The 20443-nt window shown below is 42.2% G+C and overlaps 2 protein-coding genes across 4 annotated transcripts in view; both read right to left on the minus strand.

Moving 5' to 3' along the window:
* Window positions 1–1089: 1089 nt before the first annotated feature.
* ANKRD60 (ankyrin repeat domain 60) lies at window positions 1090–4975 on the minus strand. Its single transcript, XM_090064093.1, has 4 exons — window positions 4720–4975; window positions 3789–3919; window positions 2746–2911; window positions 1090–1379 (listed from the first exon to the last, which is right to left on the minus strand). Exons 1-4 carry the CDS (start codon window positions 4973–4975, stop codon window positions 1090–1092), a joined length of 843 nt encoding a protein of 280 aa, XP_089920219.1.
* Window positions 4976–7063: 2088 nt separating this feature from the next.
* Window positions 7064–20443, minus strand: part of LOC149856735 (serine/threonine-protein phosphatase 4 regulatory subunit 1-like) — a 32743-nt gene continuing 19363 nt past the window's right edge. For 2 of the 3 annotated variants that reach the window (XM_090020765.1, XM_090020763.1), the window contains exons 13-20: window positions 19675–19764; window positions 18814–18999; window positions 18307–18468; window positions 17333–17433; window positions 13745–13865; window positions 13132–13266; window positions 11696–11837; window positions 7064–10350 (exon numbers count right to left, since the gene is read on the minus strand). In XM_090020765.1, the coding sequence (XP_089876891.1) occupies window positions 10196–10350; window positions 11696–11837; window positions 13132–13266; window positions 13745–13865; window positions 17333–17433; window positions 18307–18468; window positions 18814–18999; window positions 19675–19764 (1092 nt within the window). In that variant the 3' untranslated portion in view covers window positions 7064–10195. The remainder of the gene's footprint in view (window positions 10351–11695; window positions 11838–13131; window positions 13267–13744; window positions 13866–17332; window positions 17434–18306; window positions 18469–18813; window positions 19000–19674; window positions 19765–20443) is intronic. The other variant, XM_090020764.1, reaches the window with a different exon arrangement.

Consider the following 20443-nt stretch of genomic DNA (forward strand, 5'->3'; position numbering starts at 1 on the left):
GGCAGAAGCAAATTTTCTCCTAACGCGCTGGGTGAATGAGCACTTGTTCGTTTTCCTTCACAGACCAGAAAAGTAGGCTTAGGCACCTAATTCAAGGAGAGGGCTGGCACCTAGAGCCCCAGTCACCTCTTTCTAGCCACGTTAGAAACTGAAGTCCTGCCCTTTCCATTTACCTTTCATTGATAGCTCACGTGGCTGCATAGAGATCACCCTTCCTTAAGGGTGTCAGTCTCCTTCGGGTGCCTAACTCAGGCACAGGCACAACTCCAGGAGGTGGCCGAGTGCCTAGGAGGGCAGTATCGCCACAGCTGGCATTAACACCCCAGTTCTGTTAGCAAGCACATCGCATCGACACAGGGAACAGCATGAGCTTCACAAGTCACCACGTATAGCTCATCATGGCTTCTTGCACTAAGCTCTCTGGAAGATCTCAATATGCTGCTGGGGGCCGAGCACTTGGAAATTTGGCCTTGAAGGATTAAGGGTGGGATTTCTTAAAACCTAACTGTCCCTTTGAAAGTCAGCGAGAGCTGGTGCTTCATGCCCTGAGGTGCTTTTGCAAATCCTGCTAGTTTAAAATTCTCTGGACCCAACAGCACACCTAATTTGCATGCATACTTATTCTCATTATACCTACCAGTGATCATAGTTAGCCACTTGTAGGCATAACCTCATTAGCACATGTTATCAGAGGGACTAGGAGCCCTCCCCATGCTCCCTGCCAATCTTTCAGTACAGGAAGTCCAGGGACCTACCAAGGACTGCATGGCAAATCAGTGTTTCCTTATTTCCAGCTCCCTGATCTGCCCACTAAACATCCCGGCCTGTTGCTAATGGTCAGAAAATGAGTCCAGCAACAAGCATTTCAAAGAGAATTTAGAGGCACAGCTTGCAAAACTGGACAGGGCACAGTATTACCAGTCTCAATAACCTGCAAGTTAAGAACGTGTTTGGGAATAGTGCTGTCAAGCTGGTTGTCATCAGGGCTATGGCATCACCAGCACAAGCTCATTTTACATCAGGACCTCCAGTATTTGAAGCATGGATCTTGAACCAGCTGTCCCCTCAAGCTCCCTAGGGCTAAGTAAATCAGCCCACGTGGGAATTTGTAGGCGTCTTGCTTGGACTCTGGGGAGAGGAGGGGATGGATGGTCCCACGCCACTTGCTCTCTGCTTCCAAAAGTAGGAGAACATTTTGCGTTCACTCTGCCTCTGGCCCCACAGGCGAGCAAGGCTTATTGCAGTCTGTCCCTTGTTGTCTGGGGTAGCAGCCTGTGCCCCGTAGGTGAGCAGTTCATCGATGCAGTCGTAGTGGCCCTTGATAGCAGCCACGTGAAGAGCAGTCCTGCCCAGCGGTGTTTTAAAATGTACATCTGCACCTGAAAAGAGCACACATGATCAGGGCCTGGGAAGGCGGGAGAGGGCAGTGTGGGCTTGAACATTTAAGGAAGGAGAGAATGCCACTCAGAGGCCTGAATTTACTTCACAGCATTGTAACGTCCTTGGGAGACATTGTAATCAAGATCCTCCCACTGCAGTTAGCAAATATCTGCAGGGAACAAATGCCCCTCTCTGCCTTCACCTCCACTACCTTGGCCCAACAGTGACCCATGCAGGTCTCATCTCTCCTTTACACCAGGAGCAATTATTTAACCCAAGGTAAAGCTGAGAACCAAGAAGGGACAGAAAGAGGGGGAAAAAATCCTTTCAACAAGGTCAGGCTTGGACTGAAAAAAGCACAGCTGGACAGAGGAAGGGTCTCTTTCCTCATGACCTGACAACTGTACTTTCATCAAGCAGCAGCAGTAACAATGATACAGGAGCCAGGTGATGTGAATAAAGCACTTGCGCTTCACTCACCTGATTTACAGCATCCCCAGAACCTCATGATAGAATTACGGCCACCTGAGGCCATGTTATCCCATGTATAGTCCATTAGGTGTAAAACAGCAGGGCAGACCATTCAGCACCAGCCATTAATACCCAGGGTTAAACTGTATTAATGGCTTCTTAACATCAAGAAGTTTATTTTCCCAATGGAATCAATACATCATTTATCAGGTTCCTGGCACTTAAAGGTGTAAGACAAATGTTTAATTGCAAGCACAAACCCACCACTCTGTACAAGTCATGCAGTTTCTAGCCTGACTTTAGCAACGGGGTCAAGAACTTTTCTGAAATTTAAAGTAATAGACGTCTGGATCTGAGCCCAGCTGTTCGGGATGCTGCGATCTGTGCACTGTAGTGATGGGAAAGCATAGCAGTCTGTTGGCAGAGAAATGCTCCAAATGCTGGCATCCAGCCTGAGCCAAACCCTGCTGAAGCCAACAGAAAGAATCCCATTGTTTTTAATTGGGCTTGGATCAGGCCCCTATAATCATAATAAAAATAGACCTCAGTAAAAGGCAAAAATCACATAGTTCAGCCGTAAGCCCTCTTTGAGACAGCGGGCAATGCCACAACCTGGCTTTTCAGAGCACAGCGCCTAGGATTGTCATTTTGCATGTCAGTTCTCATGGAACTGCCATCTTGGTTATACGAAGGAGACAACAACAAAAAAAAGAGAGAGAGAAAAGAAAAGCAATGCTTTCTCTCAGAGCACTGTTCCCAACCACAACCGGGAGAAATTCATCAGATTTTAACCAAAGGGTCACGTTTCTGTGTAAAGGAGCTGCCCCTTTTCTGTAGGAAGTCAGCATCGATTATCAGAATGGCCTCTTTGGACCTTCCGGTTCTGGCGATTACCGTTTTCTAGTAGAAAATGGACAGCAGCCGCATGGCCTCTGTGGCTGGCAATGTAGAGTGCCACAAATGTGCGATGTGCTCTCCAGTCCGCCTCCTGCTCTGGACCCAGGAAGTCTGACTGGGGAGTCCTGCCGACAGGGTCCTTCGTAACACCTGCACTTATTAGCTGGCAAAATAAAACATTGCACAATTTGCAGCTGATTATATTTAACGGTTATCAATATTAAACATCGCCATATTCTAAAACTTCTGGGGCGGGAGCCAGGCAAAGACCAAGGTCCGGAAGAGACACTGGATAGGATTGGAGCTGGGCAGCTGTCTAATGGAGTTTTTGGTGAAAAGTGTCAGTATTTGTGACATTTACAAGTTCCTCCCAACAGCATCTCATGCTCCCAACTCACACTACAGGTGAGTCTCCTTCATCTGGCTCTCCCCTACGATGACATTCCCTCTCCTGGCAAGGGGGCCTGAGTGCCATGGCAGCTGCAGGGCTTTTTTCAAAAACCCAATTTCCAGTTGAGAAAGTTTACTCAGAAAACTCTTTGGCCAGCCCTTAACCACAATACAGTACCTCTCTCATCTCAAGGGACACCACAGTCTATGCTGCACACTCCTGCGCCTTCACTGAAGCACGTCCAAGTGCTGGGGAGATATCGTAGACTTCCTACAGCAATGCTAGCGCCACTGAATTTGGAGGAACCATGAGCTTTGAAGGAGCACTTAGCTTTACTCAGGAATCAGCATCATCAGCATGTTTTCCCTCTTGTCCAAACCATTCACCATCTTCAGATTTCCAGTTCCTTTTAAACCACACTCAGAGAGAGACCAGTATATTCAAGTATTATGAATAATCATTAGCTACGATTTCACATTAGTAAGCTTTCCAAGGTCGTTATCTGAGGTAGAGCACCCCTTCTCAACCTTCACAGTATGTAGACTAGTCTGAGGTGAGCATCTAGAACAGGAACCTTTTACTAACCCGCCTTTCTTGCTTTCTTTAAAAAGCTGCCCCCCTCCCCGTTTACAAAAGTAATGAAACCAACCTTTGGAATATTTCCCTCTGCAGCTGCAGCTACGAGATGCCCCAAGCCATCATGTTGCCAGATGCGCAAAGTAATTGTCCCACCAGGGACAATATCATGGCTCTTAAATGTAGAATCATCTGGCAGGTCTACTGGAGGGGAATCCAAAAAAAGTTAAGATATCATTTGAAAAGCATACAGCTTTTAGAAAAGAACATGCTCAGCACATCAACCTACAAGACTCCCTGAATACAAAATCATTATTTGATGGGTATAATTCCATTTGAAAGCCTCCCCCCCACCCCACCCCAGCCCCTAGTAAACGCAGCATTGATCTGGTTCTGCTGTCTGCCTCCTGTATTGACTGCTTCTGTTGTAGTAGCACCCAGATACTCCAACAAAGATTGACATCCCATTGTGTGAGCACAAAGGCATGGTCCCTGTCTGGGATACCTCACTCTCCTGCAATAAGGTCCACATGGGCAGATCCCTGTGCTAACCCAGAGCTTAGTGAAGGATCAGGGCTTAAGACAGAACACAGTGCATGGTTAGAAGAATGGGGAGACAGCATACTAATCGAGATGAAAACTTTGTGTGCGCACATGTGCAGGTAAGGCAGGTGACTGGATGGCAGGGGCTGTTTTTAAATAGGCATTAAATGCTGCAGAAACAAAATGGTCATCCTTTTCACACACCTGGCAAAGCTCCTAGCAAGCCACAGATGGGTGGAATTGGCAAGCCCCCAGGGCAGGTGGAAGGAATGCCAAGGGCTGGGACAGAAGATCAATTCCGTACACATGGTGGGATGGAAGAACAAAGAGCTCAGACCCTCATCCGGGTACTAAGTGCCACAAGAATGGGCAGGTGCAGCCCTTGGACTTGAACAAGATATTAAGGATATTAAGTGGCAAGGATTCCTTGCCTGAAGAGTCCCCGGGTTAGAGGTCCTCACTTTCATCCAGGTACTGGAGACGCTGAAAATCCAGGGGAATGCCGGCCAGTAACTCCAAATGGTCCTTGAGCTTCTGTATAGTCAAGTCATTGTGACAGTCAGGCAGTGAGAAAGTCTCGTTGGTCTCAGGCAGGTGGAGCTGGACGGTGAACTGTGCTGGCAGAGAAACTGTGGGGGCCACACTGCTATTGCCTGAAGCTGCTTTGCTGGTCCTTTCCTTCTGGGAGGGGGCAGTGAAGCGAGAGCGTGGCCACATCCTATGGGTTAGGGGACTAGCCTGGAGATCCTTCCGTCACTAAGTCACTGGAGACACAACCATTTGAAGAGCATCAGTGCGATGTCACAGAGCATCTGGGCAGGATACATGATGATGTGACATATGTATGCCCTGAATGTGGGTTACAGAGAAGTAAGGCTGAAAGGGGCTAAGAGATCATCCAGTCCAGCCAGGGATCAAACCAGCACAACACTCTGAGCAACTGAGCTAAACAGCTGCTTTGCTGAGCTAAATAGTGGAGTTAAAATGTCATATCACATGACAGTTGAGGTTCCATGGGTTTTCATCATAATCATAGCGCGCAGCCCCATAGCTAGCCAAGATGCCCCCTGATGAGTAAACAAAGCTATTAATAGATCTCCTTGCAGACCTGGGCTAGGTACAGTCAAAAAGCCCAAGATCGAATCGATTCAGTCTTTGCAGATTAGCCTAAACCTGCACAGATTAAATTGAAAAGAGAACAGACATTTACCTTTGATTCCAGAAATGCAGCCACATGCCTGCAGTGGCTCAGGCCAGAAGCCAGGGGATACTAGAGCAGGGCTCCCTGGCTGTGTGTTCATTTCCTCTTCCAGGCACCCCCAAGGTCTCTGGGACTTGCAGTCCAGAATTACAGCAGCAGGACTCTGCAGGATTGCTCAATGCTTCCTCTTTCTGCTTCCAGGCGTCTCTGGAGTCTTTAGTCCACAGTAAGTTTGAGTGGTGGAAGAGGTGTTTAACCCCCCTCCCTGGCCCTAGACCCCAGCCGAGTTTGCTGGGTTGGGGTGGAAGGAAAGGTGGAGGAGCTGCAGACTGGGCTTGCCCCCTCCACCCCCACATCCCCTTGTCAGTCAACCCTCACTGCTCCAGCTAGGGAGCAGAGGGGCAGGACCAGCCCTACTCTTTGGAGCAGGCAGCACAACCCAGCCAGGGCTGGAAAGCATGCTGGAATGCTGGGGGACTGTGATTTAACTTGAACCAGGAAGGGGTCTGGGACAGGAGTTTCATAAACCGGTTTGACCCAAATCAGTCAAGTCTGATACTATATTCAACCAGGTTTCTCTTAAACCAGTTCAAGCCATTTTGAAACTGGTTTATGTGCACTTAAATTACGCTCTGTTACAGATTTAAGCCAGTTTCTGATCACTTAAGCCAGTCCATGTGCAACTTCTGTCCCTAACCATGGGGATATCTTCCCCCTCACAGGACAGACTAGAGAACCAGTTGGACATGAGTCCCTATTACCAGTGCAATGCAGGCTTCTTTCTTCCCATACAGAAGAAAGCATAGGGCAAGATTGAACCTTGGGATTTATCATTTACGATTACTTGAAGACCTTCTCAGAAATTTGAGAGAAAAGAGGAAATCTGAAAAAGGGAAGGACTGATCCTGGGAGAAGACAGGGAGTTGGTGAAGTAAAGCTGGGGGAAGGTCTAGAAGACAGGCTTAGGGGCAAATTGGGTGGAGAACATGAAAGAAGGAAAGGGGAACTTAGATAAAAATAGAGAGGGAGTGCAGGAGAGCATTTTGGGAAGGCCAGATGGGCACTTGGGGTTGGGAGAGGTACAGGGAGTGGTCATAGCTGGGGAGAAGTATGAATGTCCTTGTCAATGCATGGGGAGGCAAGCACTTGAGGAAGGATACACAAAAAAAAGCAGAAATAAGGCTATGCAACTATAAGAGTGCAACACTCAAATGGGCTGAGGGGAAAAAGAAAAACAAAAATGACCCAGCATCTCTCTGCCCATGCCGTGTTCTCATCCAGTCCCCTGGCCACTTCACCCTTCCTCACATTAAATGAGTTATGATGCAACATGAAGGCTGAGAACACCAAGCACAGAAGACTGGGGAAATTCCAAAATTAAAAGCGTCAATGACGACATTACATTTTGCCCAAATTAGATATTGATGTTAAATTTAAATCCTAATCTAGCTCTTTATGGTTCCATTTGAACCATATAATGAATCAATACTGTTGACCATACACTGCCATTGCAGCCTCCAGCATTATAACAGACTCATGCAGTGGAAGATGACAAAATGCACACGCTATTTGTGACAGATCTGGCCACCACTGAGACATTTCGTAAAACAGTTGCAGAATTTATTGAGATAAATACAAATAGAAAGTTACATAGATTCTATATTCTGACAAGTGAGTGGCACTTCCAGAGTGTCTTCACTTATTTGGACTCTAAACAACACTGTTTTTACAGACACGCAAACTGCCACTAGGGCAGTGTCCGGTTAGATGCCAAGGGTATATCCTCTATAACGGATACAGTGAGTTGGAATTCTAAGCAACATGACTAACATGCTTTGGATTACAAGTGCCCGATAATTTTCTACAGCAATATTGCACCACTAATGTTATTTTCAGGTCCCTTAGTCAAAAGTGGTTTTAAGAAATTACATCCTTGCAGCTTTTGTGAAAGTAGACTAACTTTTCCTGCATCTGCAACATACAATTTTGCATAATTTAAACAACCCAGAGAATTGCATGAGAATACATAGCTTTAATCTTCATTGCATACATGTATCTGGTATGAGCTGTAAAGTGCAGTCTTTAGCCATGTTGAAATATTTCCAGTATAAAATAAAAAACAAAACTGTAAAAAGTGCACCAAATTAATAGAACTGCGCACTGTCTAAAGTTAAAAGGAGAATTATGGCATCCCCTCTAGTGCATACAACCGTAGTTTAACAAGTTTTTAAAAGCCTTAGTTAAAAAAAAAAAAATCACATTATTTAAAATGGCCATGGATCTCTAGAGCTAGAGAATTACCAAAAATCTTTAAAAGCACAATTTTTTTTAAAAAAAAAAAAAAAAGAGAGATTTTGTGAACTTAGCTGGTGGCTTTTAAAAAACAAAAACCAAAACAAAATGTCCCAAAACGTCCCACAAGTTTTAATTAAAGAAGTCCCATTATGAAAACTATCCCACCTCTGTAAAGACACCCACCCAATGGACATTTGGGTTTTCTGGTAGATTACTGCAGGTAAAGGTAGCTATTTAAGATGATTGCTGAAACAAAGCTGGGTTGTGTTGATGTTCGAAGTAACCAGTTTATATACAGTACATTAAAAACATATCTATGTACACTTAAAAAAAAAAAGTTGTGATCAGTGCTTGGAAACTGAATGACCTGTTAATAGTCAACAAAAATGAAACCTGGTCAGAACAATTTTAGAAAATCTGAACTCTTAAAAATATTAGTTTAATGTTAGCATTAGAAAAAAGATATTAAAACTACAAAAAATTAACTTGACTTTTTTGCTGAGAATCTGCAGTCATAAAAAATCTGTTTGCATTGAAGAGGCATTTGTTTAAAATTATAAAAAAAATTAAGCGTAGAACTTTCTGGAATTTACAGAGCTTAGGCTGTTTACTGAAATAGCAACTATATATTTTCCCCTATAGATTCTAAAAGCACCTATGGTCTTGCAAGCAAACAATTTATTACAAATACTATACAGGATAATTCAAAACTAGTTTCATTGACATTTATACAAAATTGAACCTTCCAAAAAGTACAAGAGTCAGGCTGAGAAAGCTACTTCCCATACAGCTGACAATCCAGTTAAAGAGTAATATTTTTAACTTCCAAACAGTTGAACTACTTAATGCTACAGTAATGAAATAATGTAGATGGAAATAGTCTCTCATTGGTCTATTTACAGACTGAGCAAACACTGAATATAATAATTTATCTACCATTACATGAGACATTTTCCCCAGTATATAAACGGTCCTCCTTAAACAAGGTTATGGCCCTGATCCAAAGCCCATTAAAGTCAATGCGTCTTTTCCCCAACTTCAATAGACCACGTTAGAGACTTAGGATGCAAGGGAAAACAGGGGTGAAAATGGAACAGCCAAGGGCATCAACATTGCAACTTAAGTTGGCATTTCACAAAATTGTTGGATTTAATGATGGGGACTTCATTCTCTTCTTGTAGGAAGTTCCTGGTTAACACAGTCTTGATGTCCCAAGTGCCACCCCAGGCAATGTTAGTTTGTGGGTTTTGGTTTTTTCGTGGGGTTTTTTTGCTCACCTCCAACCCCCATAACGACAACCACAGACAGTTATAAAAACAGAATTTGTGAAGAACAGTAGGTCAGCTTCCTTACTCTGAAAACCTGCGCTTCACCTCCTTTGGAAACTTGAGACCACAATATTTTACAAGAATCTCCTCTCGTTGTAGGAAATCATAGATTCAGATTGTAAGTTTGAGAGAGGCAGGTTCCAAGGAAAATGACTGCTGAACCTCATACAAGTTTTTTCAAGTTATGTGAATGTGCATGTGCATGTCCCCCTTTTTACGTACTCTGCAAAACATTTAAAGATTTTAATCTCCTACCAATGTGATTTTAATTAAATGAACTGACTTGAGGGCAGAAATGTTTGGGGAGATAACAGTAAGTGTACAAAGAAAAGCTATGATAATGCAGTTTATAAAAAGACAAAGTAATAAGAAAGAGCCACAAAATACAAAGCAAGTTAATCCCTCTGTGATTTAAAATATATCAGATGTCTATTAAAAGGTAAAAGGTGACCTATGCACATTAACTTTTACTTGCCAACTGTGCTGTTTAAAGTGAAATGGCTTCTTCGATCTCTCTCACTGATATGAGATTAAAGTTCTGTGAATTATTTTTGCCAAGCTGCAGGAGCTATTCACATATATGTATACACACATTGTTCATTTAAAATAATAAAATGTAATATTATAAACAATATAAAAAAGACACAATAAAATAGGGGAAACATTTTCACTTAAGCATACTAACCTTGGGCTTCAAAGCTTAGGAAGTCCTTTAAGCTTGTAGCAGATTGCTTTATTACTGGCATTCACAGGGGTTGTACTTTTTTTAACTGTATTAAGAAACATTAACATTATGATACTGAAATGTTACATTTGTGTAATTTCTTAATAAGAGGATATATACAATACTGAAATCTGGGTAGATATGAAAGTTACAGCCCACTTTTATGAGGGAAAAAATCCCCAAAGTCTGACTGATCAGCTAGCATCCACAGTTGTAGCTACAAAAGTGGTCATTTAGTGAGGATTGTGGCATTGTCAGCGATCCCTTTCCTTTCAGTTCAGGTAGGCAGCCAACTGCTTCATTCCTTTCTCCTTCCTGTGAATCAGGCAAACCAAGAACACACAGCATGTTAACATTTTGATGTTCAGGGATCATAGCAGGTGAACAGCTCAGTTTTGTTTTTCAATGGAAGTGGTCTCCATGTTATTCTGTTTTAGTTTTACAGTGGCAAAAAAGCAAACATCTTGGTCTCTGTCAGATTGTAAAGCTAGGACAGTTTCTTCCACAGCTTCTAGATGAGGATTGCCAACACTTTTAAAGTAAGCTAGAACGAGGGGGAGAAGGAAAGAAAAAAAACACAAAACGTTTTCAGCAAAGCCATACTTTACATCAGTGCTTCCCAAGGTGCTCCCCACCTCAGTAAAGTTACACAGCCTCACGCCCCTCTATTTCAGCTGCTACCACTGCTTCCCCACACCCATTACTCTCAAAACATTGCAATACAGTACACTGCTCAGACCCATCACAAACTATTCACATTTTCCTATTAGAAGAAAAAGTAAATAAAAGTTTTGCTTCCCCGTCCAAGTCACAGGCACGGGGAGCATGCATGGTGGTGGTGTTAGCCTTTTCCTTCACCCAGTTACAGAAATTGTTCAAGGCAGTTCGTCTGATTTGCAGGCTTGGTCTCCCTGAGGAAGTTAAAGCAAGCCCAAGCAAACCAGACAAGAGGAACGTGTATTTTTCTTTCTTAATTGCTTTTACTATTGCTTGGCATGGGCAGAACTATTTGTTGAGTCCTCATTATTTTTTTAAAAGCGGCTCTTGCTTCTTCTGAGTCCTAAGTGGAAATCTACCAGCATAAGTGGAAACCTGGCTGGCTGCCACCATCATACTTTTTTTTAAGCCTATATTTTTCAACCAAAAAAAAAAAAAAACTTAAAAAAAAAAGCCTACTTTAAAAAAGTACCTCATTTGGGTAGTTGGGGTAGGGGTAGGGGCAGAAGACAGCAGGGGAAAGATCAGAGGTTAGACAGAGTGGGAGGTTCCTGTGTGCCATCTTACAGAAAAGACAGCAGAGATGACCTGGATGCTATGAGGAACAGAGGCAGGTGCAAGAAGAATGAGTACGGCAAATAGATTTTGCAAAGAACCTTTTAAATATTCCACTAGCATTACCATGTTCTGAACCCCCCACCCTTTTTTTTTTTTTTTTAAAAAGAAATGCAAAGAAAGAAAGAAAAAAGACCTTCTCAATGGTTTTCTGCATGAATTTTTCATCCCTACAGTTTACTGGTTCTTCCTCTAAAAAGTAATCTGCAGAAGACTGTGTGACTTCTCATTACAAAACATTACAACTGCCATCTACTGGATGTAATGTCACATCTCCTATATTAGATGTAATGTCAGCTTCAAAGGATATATAGTCCTGGGAAAAAAACTTCCAAAAAGAAAAAAAAAACCCACATAACATGAACATGGTGTCGCCCTTCTGCACGCTGATATTATGTTCTGCACGCTCCCCCGATTATAGCATGCTTATTCTGTTGTACAGAGAAACTGAACATCATTTTACTAGTTGAGCAAAGCAATTCGTAAAGAACAGCACTGTTATAGGAACGATGGAATTCATAAGAAATTTGTTGTTTCAAAGGAATTATTTAGCATACCTTTCTCCAACAGTGTTTGCCTTAAAGCCTTGGCTAGCAGAACCCTTACATTTGGCACTGGATCAGAAGCAAGACTTAAAAGACTGGGGAGTAAGTGCTCAACAAACTGATCAACAGGCATACACTCCTCCTCTACCACTGCCTGGGGGATAAAAGCAGAACAGAAGACAAAACCTAAGACAGAACATACTTAGCAAGCTGAATCATCAATATCTTAAAATACCCAGCTCCCCCTCCCCTTTGCACTTTGCCCTTAGTTTGGTCTGTGTTTAAAAAGAAAAAAAAGTTAACTGTATAGAAAAAAAACAGAATGGAAGCATGTTATCTATTTCAGTTGCATTCTCAACACTTTACATTTACAAAGCAGAGGCTGATTGTTGTTTCTGTTTCTTTTCCTTCTCCTGCTGGCCATTCTTTTCACTTCCCAGTTCCTGGATGGACAGGTCCAATCAATGTATTTAGGTGACCCAAAGAGATGGAAGAATCAAGAACTTCCTGTTCCGACAGGGACTAAAGTGATCACAATACCTTTACGTGGTCCAAGCAACAAGAGGACTCTTGCCACCTCTGTGGGTCACCTTGACTTTGGGGGAATTTTTTCCTTGGCCAAAAGGACAAGACGTACAGCTTTTGCTCCTTTCAGTTAAATCAAAGATTAATGCAGTCAACACCCATTTCTATTTCCCCTCCTGTTTAGACAAGCCAAGGCATTTCCAGGCACACCTATTTTTCTACCAGTTTTTGTCTGGAAACCTCTCTTCATCCATGTAGCCCTTATGAACCTTGCTCACTGCAGAACATTGGTTCCCACTGGTTCCCAAGGTGGGTTATATGAAACAAAGGTTGTTTTAGCATCTTCTAGCTGATTTTATCATCAAAAGTGCTCGCCAAGACAGCTTAGTAATTTGGACTAAAATCAGGTCAATTAAGCCAATAAGCCGGGGTAGGCAACATTTTTTAGCCAGAGTACCAAAAAACCCCACAATGTCTACCTTGGAAGGTACCGGAGGGCTGACATACCAGGCCCCGAGCAGCTGTTCGCAGCCTCCCGGCTGCAGCTGGCCCACAGAGCCCAGTCTGCTTGCAACAGGGCTTGCAGCCTCCCAGCCGCCTGCTGGGAACAGCCTGAGCTCCAAGGCTGGCAGCAGCTGCTTAGCGCCCGGGCTGGTGGTTGTGCGCCAAGCAAAATGGCTTTGCATGCCATATGCTGCACACGTGCCAGGGTTTGCTGACCCCTGCAATAAGCTATAGTTAGAAGATAAGTAACATTCAGTCAGTACTGATTTTAGTCAATTTAAATACGATGGAAGTCAATGGCTCCATATCCCTTTCTCAGTAGTGAAAGCCATTTATTTCCTTCTTGGAAGCATTAGAAACTCTCCCAAATATGTATGTATACATACATTCAACACATAAACATAAAAAGGCATTCCAACCTGACAAATGAAGGCAAAAGCTTGTCTTCCAACCCATTTGGAACAATGACGAAACCTCACTACAAGTTCGTTAATGAAATTTAATCCCAACGCATTTGCGTTGTTTGCATAGAACTTCTGTAGTATAGCCACAACCTGTAAGAAGATCAGGCGTGAGATTCAGATTGTGAAAGCTGGCGCTTCAGTTGCATCACGTTCTTAAACACTACTTAGAGATGCACACGTTCTATAGAAATAGAACAGTGCTGTGTTTCTGTAGGCACATGAGAAAAAGAGAATTTAGAGCTGTTTTGCTGGGTTTTGACTTTTCAGTCCCTTGTCAATTTTGACTAATAAAAGACCCCCAAAACAGGGGGGGGTCAGACTCAGTGATCTAATAGGTCCCTTCCAACCCTAGAAATCTATGAAATCTATGATTTTAAAAAGTCATTTTAAAAGCAAACAAACTACATCAATGAATTCACATCAAACTCTAGGCAAATAAAACAATTTGACCAGCTCAAAAATGAAACATATTTGTGTTCAGAGTGTCTGTTTGAAACTACAGCTTCAACAAGCTTATCAAGTTTATTTGTATAAGTGTTAAGAAAATAAAAAAGAATAAAACCCCTACCAGTTTGAAGGAGATCCACCTGACTTCAGATACTTTATCAGAACAGAGAGTTAGTGCAATGTGTCTTAAATAATCATACACATCATTAGGGTTGTAGAGTTCTAATATCAGGATCAGCTGTCTGCAATACAAATGGAAGGGATTATCTTTGGGAAGCATAACATTAATCTCTTCTCATTTTTCCTTTCTTATTGATGGTAGGGGGGAGAAGGAAATATATATGGTTTCTTGAACAAAGCTGCTGAAAATGCTTGAGGAAAAACATCACTGTTATTATGCAATGCTTCAGGACTTTGGTTCAGTTTATTATGTATACATAGAGTATATAGTCATCAAAATTAGTCCAGTTCAATTGAGTAAAATATATGAAAAATGCAACTTCAGCAGCAACACTTTGTACAAACTGCACGTATAGAAGGTACTGCTAAAATCATCAAGAGAATAATGCAAAAATACAGAGCAAGGTTTTTATGGTTCTCAGGTTCTTCTTCATTCTTTCATTCCCTGAATTATTTCAGGGAAGGTATAAATAAATATCTAAGGTATACAATGTTGGGAAAACTGCACATAAGGTATCCTAGCCTTTACAGCAGGAATTCTCAACCAGGGTGCCATGAAATCCTTTCAAGGATGCTGGGGGTTGCCATGTAACATTAGCACAGCTAGGGGTGCAAATAATGATACACAGTATAAGCTCTGAGTTTCCAAATAGGGATTAATGGCATCAAAAATATCCCTCCCTTCCTGTGGTCTGAGTTCTTTGCAAAAGAAGAACTGTTCTATTACTTTCCGTAGTCAAGAAACAATTGAAAAGTAAGAGCTGGCATTTTCTAAGAGTGGGGGCGTTGAGTCTAAAAAGGTTGGGCATCACTGCTTCACAGGAACAAGCCATTAGTGCAGCACTGCCAATCACTCCCAGACACCCCACAGTGAAGTTGCAAAGTTCATCCACTAGATGTCAGGGAACCATCATGCAACAAACTGCTATTTTCTGCACTGGGTTTATATTACAAAGATAGCATTACACCTGCAGATGGTATCCTGACAGTAGGATTTCTGTGAAAGCAAGTACCTTAGTTTGAAACGATGGACGCTATAGGTAGTAAAATGCACTATGTTTAATTTTTTAAATAAATAAAAATTGATTTTTAGCTACTGGCTAGCTGTCTGCATACTAAAATAAAAACATCATTATTATAACTTCCACCAAATCTATTCTACCCTCATAACGCACTCAATTGCATGAAAAAAACCCTAAATTAATCAGCTTACTTTACAATAAAAAAGGGTGCTTGCAATAATGTTTAAAAGATTTTATAGACCCATACTGCATAGACCCATAATTAAACCACAGTTAAGTACAATCAGACCTGTCAGTGGCTAGACAAGAATTAACATGCTCTACATGTTTCACAGATTTTAAAGCCAGGTGGGGCCATGAGACCAGCTGGTCTGACTTCTGGTCTATCAGACAGTTTGATTTCACTACTTCTGTATTAGAGAGACAGAGAGAGAGAGAGACGCTGTGTGTCTGTATATGTGAGTCAGAGGGCGAGACCAGACCCAAGTTTATGAAAAAGTGAGAGACAGAGACCGGGTGGGATGTGAGGCAGGGATCCTGGTAGAACAACCGATCTTGAAGGGCAACAGTCATTCTGCCTGATTGGTGAACTAGGCAGTGCAGAAGTCTGGTGTCCTGAAGGTGGAGTATCTGCAGCAGTCTAGCCGCTCACACTGTTGAGATATTCTGCAGTCAAGCTCAGAGGAGACTGTAAGTATCACCCCCCACCCTTATTCCGGAGTGCATCTCTCTCAGATCTAGGCCTCCAGAATTCATCTTTTTCTTGACAGGACTGTTAAATTGATGTATGTTTAGGGTTCATTTGAATTAATAAGCTATGCTAGTGGTTCTGGTTGACTTGTTCTATCATAGTTGTGAATTTTCTATCTAGAGTTAATTAATTATGTTTAAGTACTGTTGTTGTTACTGCTTATCTGTTTTGATACAAGTTTTTAGATTGCTTTCAGTGTGTTTGTGATTTGTGGTGATAGTGGTGCCTTCCTGTGAACATATTTTATATCAGAATTAAAAATCGCTTCTAAATTTTCTATCACCTAAAAAAAAAAAAAAATACATGAGTAAAATATTTTCTAGGCCTTTGCTTTTGAGGCGCTTTTCTGTGAAAAAAAGCTAAGTGAGTCAACTAAAGGGTAGAAGTGCGCTGATCAATACATCAGGCCATATCATATTGGCACTGATAAAGGGAAAACTGACATCAGCTAAAAAAGACGATTGCTGGTAATGTGGCTGATACTGTCGCTGATAAACGCGCCATGCATGGGCACAGTTGCAGCATGCGCGCAGCCAGGAATGCAGCGCAGCAGCTTGGAGAGGAGTGTGCGGTTGGTAAGTTGGGGGAGGGAGAGAGGGAGTGAGGCTGGGACATGCACTGCCCAGGGCACGGGACAGAGCTGCAAGTGGCTTGTCCAGGGGCCTGGGAAGGAGCAGGTGCAGCTCCCACCACTGTGTGCACCTCCGGGAGAGACAAAGGGGACATGGGCCCCCTGGATCTGTGCATGGGGGGAGGGTGGGCTGCTCCTGTGGGCTAGGGCTGGAGGAGGCACCAGGCACTGGTTTGGGCCAGGGCTGTACATGGGACAGGTGGCAACAGCAACACAGGGAGGGCAACTACAGCCACGCCAAAAATTTGCCATAGCCCCCCTCCTAGCACCACCACCACCCATCCCAAGTGCAGCCTCAGCCCAACAACTCCACTGGGAAGAGCCCAGCCCCAGGCTCACCCTCGCTCCATGCACTGATCCAGGGGGCACATGCCCCCCATGCTTCCTCTGGGGGTGCACACAGCAGCATGAGCTACCCTGGCTGGGCAGCACCTGCCCCTGCCCTATTCCCTCCCTCGCCACAGAGACTTACCAACCCAGCACTGTTCTCCAAGCTGCCAGGCCTGCACATCAGCAGTCAGATTGCTATCAGCCTATATGGCTCATTAATAAATCGGCCATGAGTATCAGCCCAAAAAATATCTTTAATCGGTGCACCATTACAAAATGTTTCATCAGGTATCATATACACTCTTACTACACACTACCTACTTGTGCTGATGGAGACCAATTTTTCCCCATATCCATTTTAAAATGTGGACATCAAAACTGCAGTCTATATTCTAATCTCAATCTAATGCTGTAAAGAGGTAAGAGTCATCTCCCTGCTGTTTTGCTTTCTGTGGTTATTTAACCCTACCATCCAACAGCAATGTTGTCTGAACATGAGATGAGTTATGGATCACTGAAGGAAGTTAGTTAGGGCTTCCAGCCTCAATGGAGAACAAAGAGAAAATGACCCTCTCATCAAACAGGTGATCCCCAGAGATTGAGCTATGGCAAGCTGGTGGGTCAGTGTGTTGTACCCTAAGCTTCTCCCACTCTCCCAGACCTACTGATTCTAAATGTAGTTTCAAGGTTAAACCTAAATATCTCCACGCCCCATGTTCAATTCCAGATATGAAACCACGATTCAGGATGTGGAACCGTATCACCAGAGGTTGAAATGATTATGTTTTTACTTACTCTGCCAGTTCATAACGAAACCGCCAATTCCTGCTGTTATCAGTCACCACAAATTCTTGAAGCTGGTAAAGGTACTCTCGCCTTTTGTCTGCATGAAGCAACTGAAGGAAAAGGTGTTCCACAAACAAGGTATTATTAAATGAAATTGATGAATCCAGCAGTTCAAAACAATAATTTGAAACTTTAGAAGCTGTACCCCTCTGGGATATTTTCTGTTCCTTACTCCTTGACATTGCTATTTATTTGCATTTTCCTGTAAGAAAAAGTTGAATGTTCATAGAAAATGTTTTACTCTCCAGAAAACCACAGGCCAGATTCTAAAAGCTGTGGACGTCTAGCTGTAGAAGCTGAATTTTCCAAGAGCTACTGTACAGTTACTGAAAAATCAAGCATGAAACTGCATGATCAAATTAGACACACCTAACTGAAAAACTCTTTTTTTAAGTCTTTTAGTCATACTTTGTCCACCAGTTGAGTAGCGAGGAATTAAAGTTTCAGCCCATTCTCAAATAAGCACACAAGACACCACTTTGCAATGTTTCCAGCTACAGAGCTTTTACCCATTTTTTCCTTGTTGAACTTGACTGGAAAAGTATAAGAAAAGATGCTGGAAAGACCACTCTTGTAGAGGGTCCCAAAAATGGATTAATGATCTAATCTGTTCTTCCCCAACCCCTAAATTAATCAGAGTCCTTCCTGCTACAGACCTGGATTACTCTAAATAACACTTATTTTGCACTGGCTTGCAAAAATAAAAGATCAGATACAGGAGGATTTATTTATTTGGGAATGGAATTCAAAGAATCATAAAAAAGCATTAAAATAACATATCTGGGGGAAAATAAAACAAAAAAGTGTTTGTTTGTTTTAACTGCCTAAAATGTCCAAAGAAAGTTTTTTTCAGTGTGAAACACAGAGACATCCCTAATCTAAGTAAGTGAAAACCCATGTATTTAAATGACATGTCCTTTTACCTTCAGAAAGTCATAGAGATGTTTAAGAACTCCAATGCGCACTTCGTCCAGATCTTTCAAGAATCCATTAAAAATCGGCACTAGATCAGCTGCTGTTAGTTGATCTCCTAATATAACAGCCAGTTCATGTATGGAAAAAGCTAGCGTCCGACGTACCTTCCACTTGATAGTAAATAAACAAATTTTCTAGATTAAACACTGTAACTGTAGAAAATACTGAAGAAATAGAACTGGTTTTTTTTGGAGGGTGGGAAGAGGCAAAAATATTTACACAAGCTCCCAAATTCTGTACATGCATTATATTTATGAAGCTGCATTTTCTTAAAGCCCTAAGGAGGAGACAGGAGTGGGGGGAGCAGAGGGAAGGAAAAGGGGAAAGTATTTGAACATAAATTTTGCACACTATCAACAGCTTCACGGTTTCTTGTAAGCTTCAACATTCCTTGCTTGCCTATTTCTAATTTGTATAGTGATGTTCTAAATTCTTGTCTGAAAATGTGATTTTACCTGTACATCTGATGCCAAGGTCTCATATGTATCCTTCAGACAGTGCCAATTCTGCCTGCCCAGAGTTAAGGCCACCCCTGGGAGACTATAAGCACAGTGTTTTGCTATTTCAGTGTCAACAGTCTGGGCCCGAGCTGGGTCAGTCATTGACAAGTACTGATCTAATAAAGGCTGAGGTATGATATCCTAAAAAGAGAGACGGTAAATTATTAACATTAATAAATTAAACAAGGAGACAGATCATCAGTATGGAAAGACATCTGTCCTAGTACAGCATTCTCTTTTGTGCCTCCAACCAGATGGCAAATGAACCAAGGGAACAAGCCAGGACAGTATAACAAAGTAACTGAACACCCTGCAAATGACACAAGCCATCTTAAACTACAGGACAAGTCACCATGTCAGTGACTTGTCAACCAGCTTAGGTACAACAGCAGGAAACAACATCAATCTTTGTTACATTATCAACATTTTAGTAAAGGCTGAAACATTACTTCATCCTTGAACAATATCATTCTGGGTACTGAATCAAGTTATGCAGCAACTAGACTCCTCACAGCACTTCCGAGTGTCTTTTGCACTTTGGAACTCAAAACATTTCTCTGCTTATGACACAGGCAGCAGCACAGGGCATAAGAAAAATCCCCCTGCCTGGTGCAGAAAATATGGATTTTGCTGAAATCAGGCTTTTTTTGCTTCCCAGTTTCTATCAGAATCACTAGGATTCTGCCTACTGATGCCTACAAAAAATTTTGCAGGTGATTGGATGCAGTGCTCCTAAATTATTGTGCTTCAGACAGGGAAGTGTAATTTAATTAAGCAAAGAGCCACACATCACACAGACAGTTCAACTTTAACCACCTGTAACTTTGATTTATCGTCTTCAAAGGGTGGATTATCTTGTTCTTTCTTTAAAAAGTTGCTGGTCCCATTGTGTGGCTCCTCAGAGTCCTGCAAAAGAATTATGCTTATATATTTCCATTACAGAACTGGTGGTTGGGATCTCTCAAAGCATCACACCAAGGCAATGCAATTCCATCAAAGAACAGCTTTCCAAGGGCCAAATACAGTCCAATTCCATAAGTAACCATGAGAAAATATTATTCATGTAAGGCCATGTTACTCTCTACCTTGTTTTGGGTGACACTAAGACTATTTTCACTAGTTTTTACAAAAAAAAAGATATTTTATTATTAGGTAACATTGCAAAGGATCTGTCAGTGTTCAAATGCTGGAATACAGCTGGGTTTGTTTGTTTTTTAATTATACTCTGAAAAGGTGCTATTTTTCTGTGCATTAACAGATACTGACAAAACAGCTCAGTGGCTGCTCCAGGAAAGCCAATACGCCTATAAAATCTTTATGCATTTTGGAGCACCTCAGGTATTTCCCCAAGTTATTACTTTTAATTTTCCTACTGACAAGTGCTGAAGATGTTATTCTGATGGACATGTAGGACATTAGTAACTTCCTATGCATTAGCTTTAGCTAAAGACAAAACTAAGCACTGTGCAAAAGCTTTCCTATTTACCCTCATATGCATATCAAGAGCATCGTAAAACAGTAAGGCAGGAAGCGTGCACTTTGTCATCGACTGATTCAGCCTCCTGCCTAAAGATAAGTGGCTAAT

This window comes from Crocodylus siamensis, chromosome 10 (assembly GCF_052110815.1).
Source record: "Crocodylus siamensis isolate JL-2025a chromosome 10, ASM5211081v1, whole genome shotgun sequence".
Taxonomy (NCBI): Eukaryota; Metazoa; Chordata; order Crocodylia; family Crocodylidae; genus Crocodylus; species Crocodylus siamensis.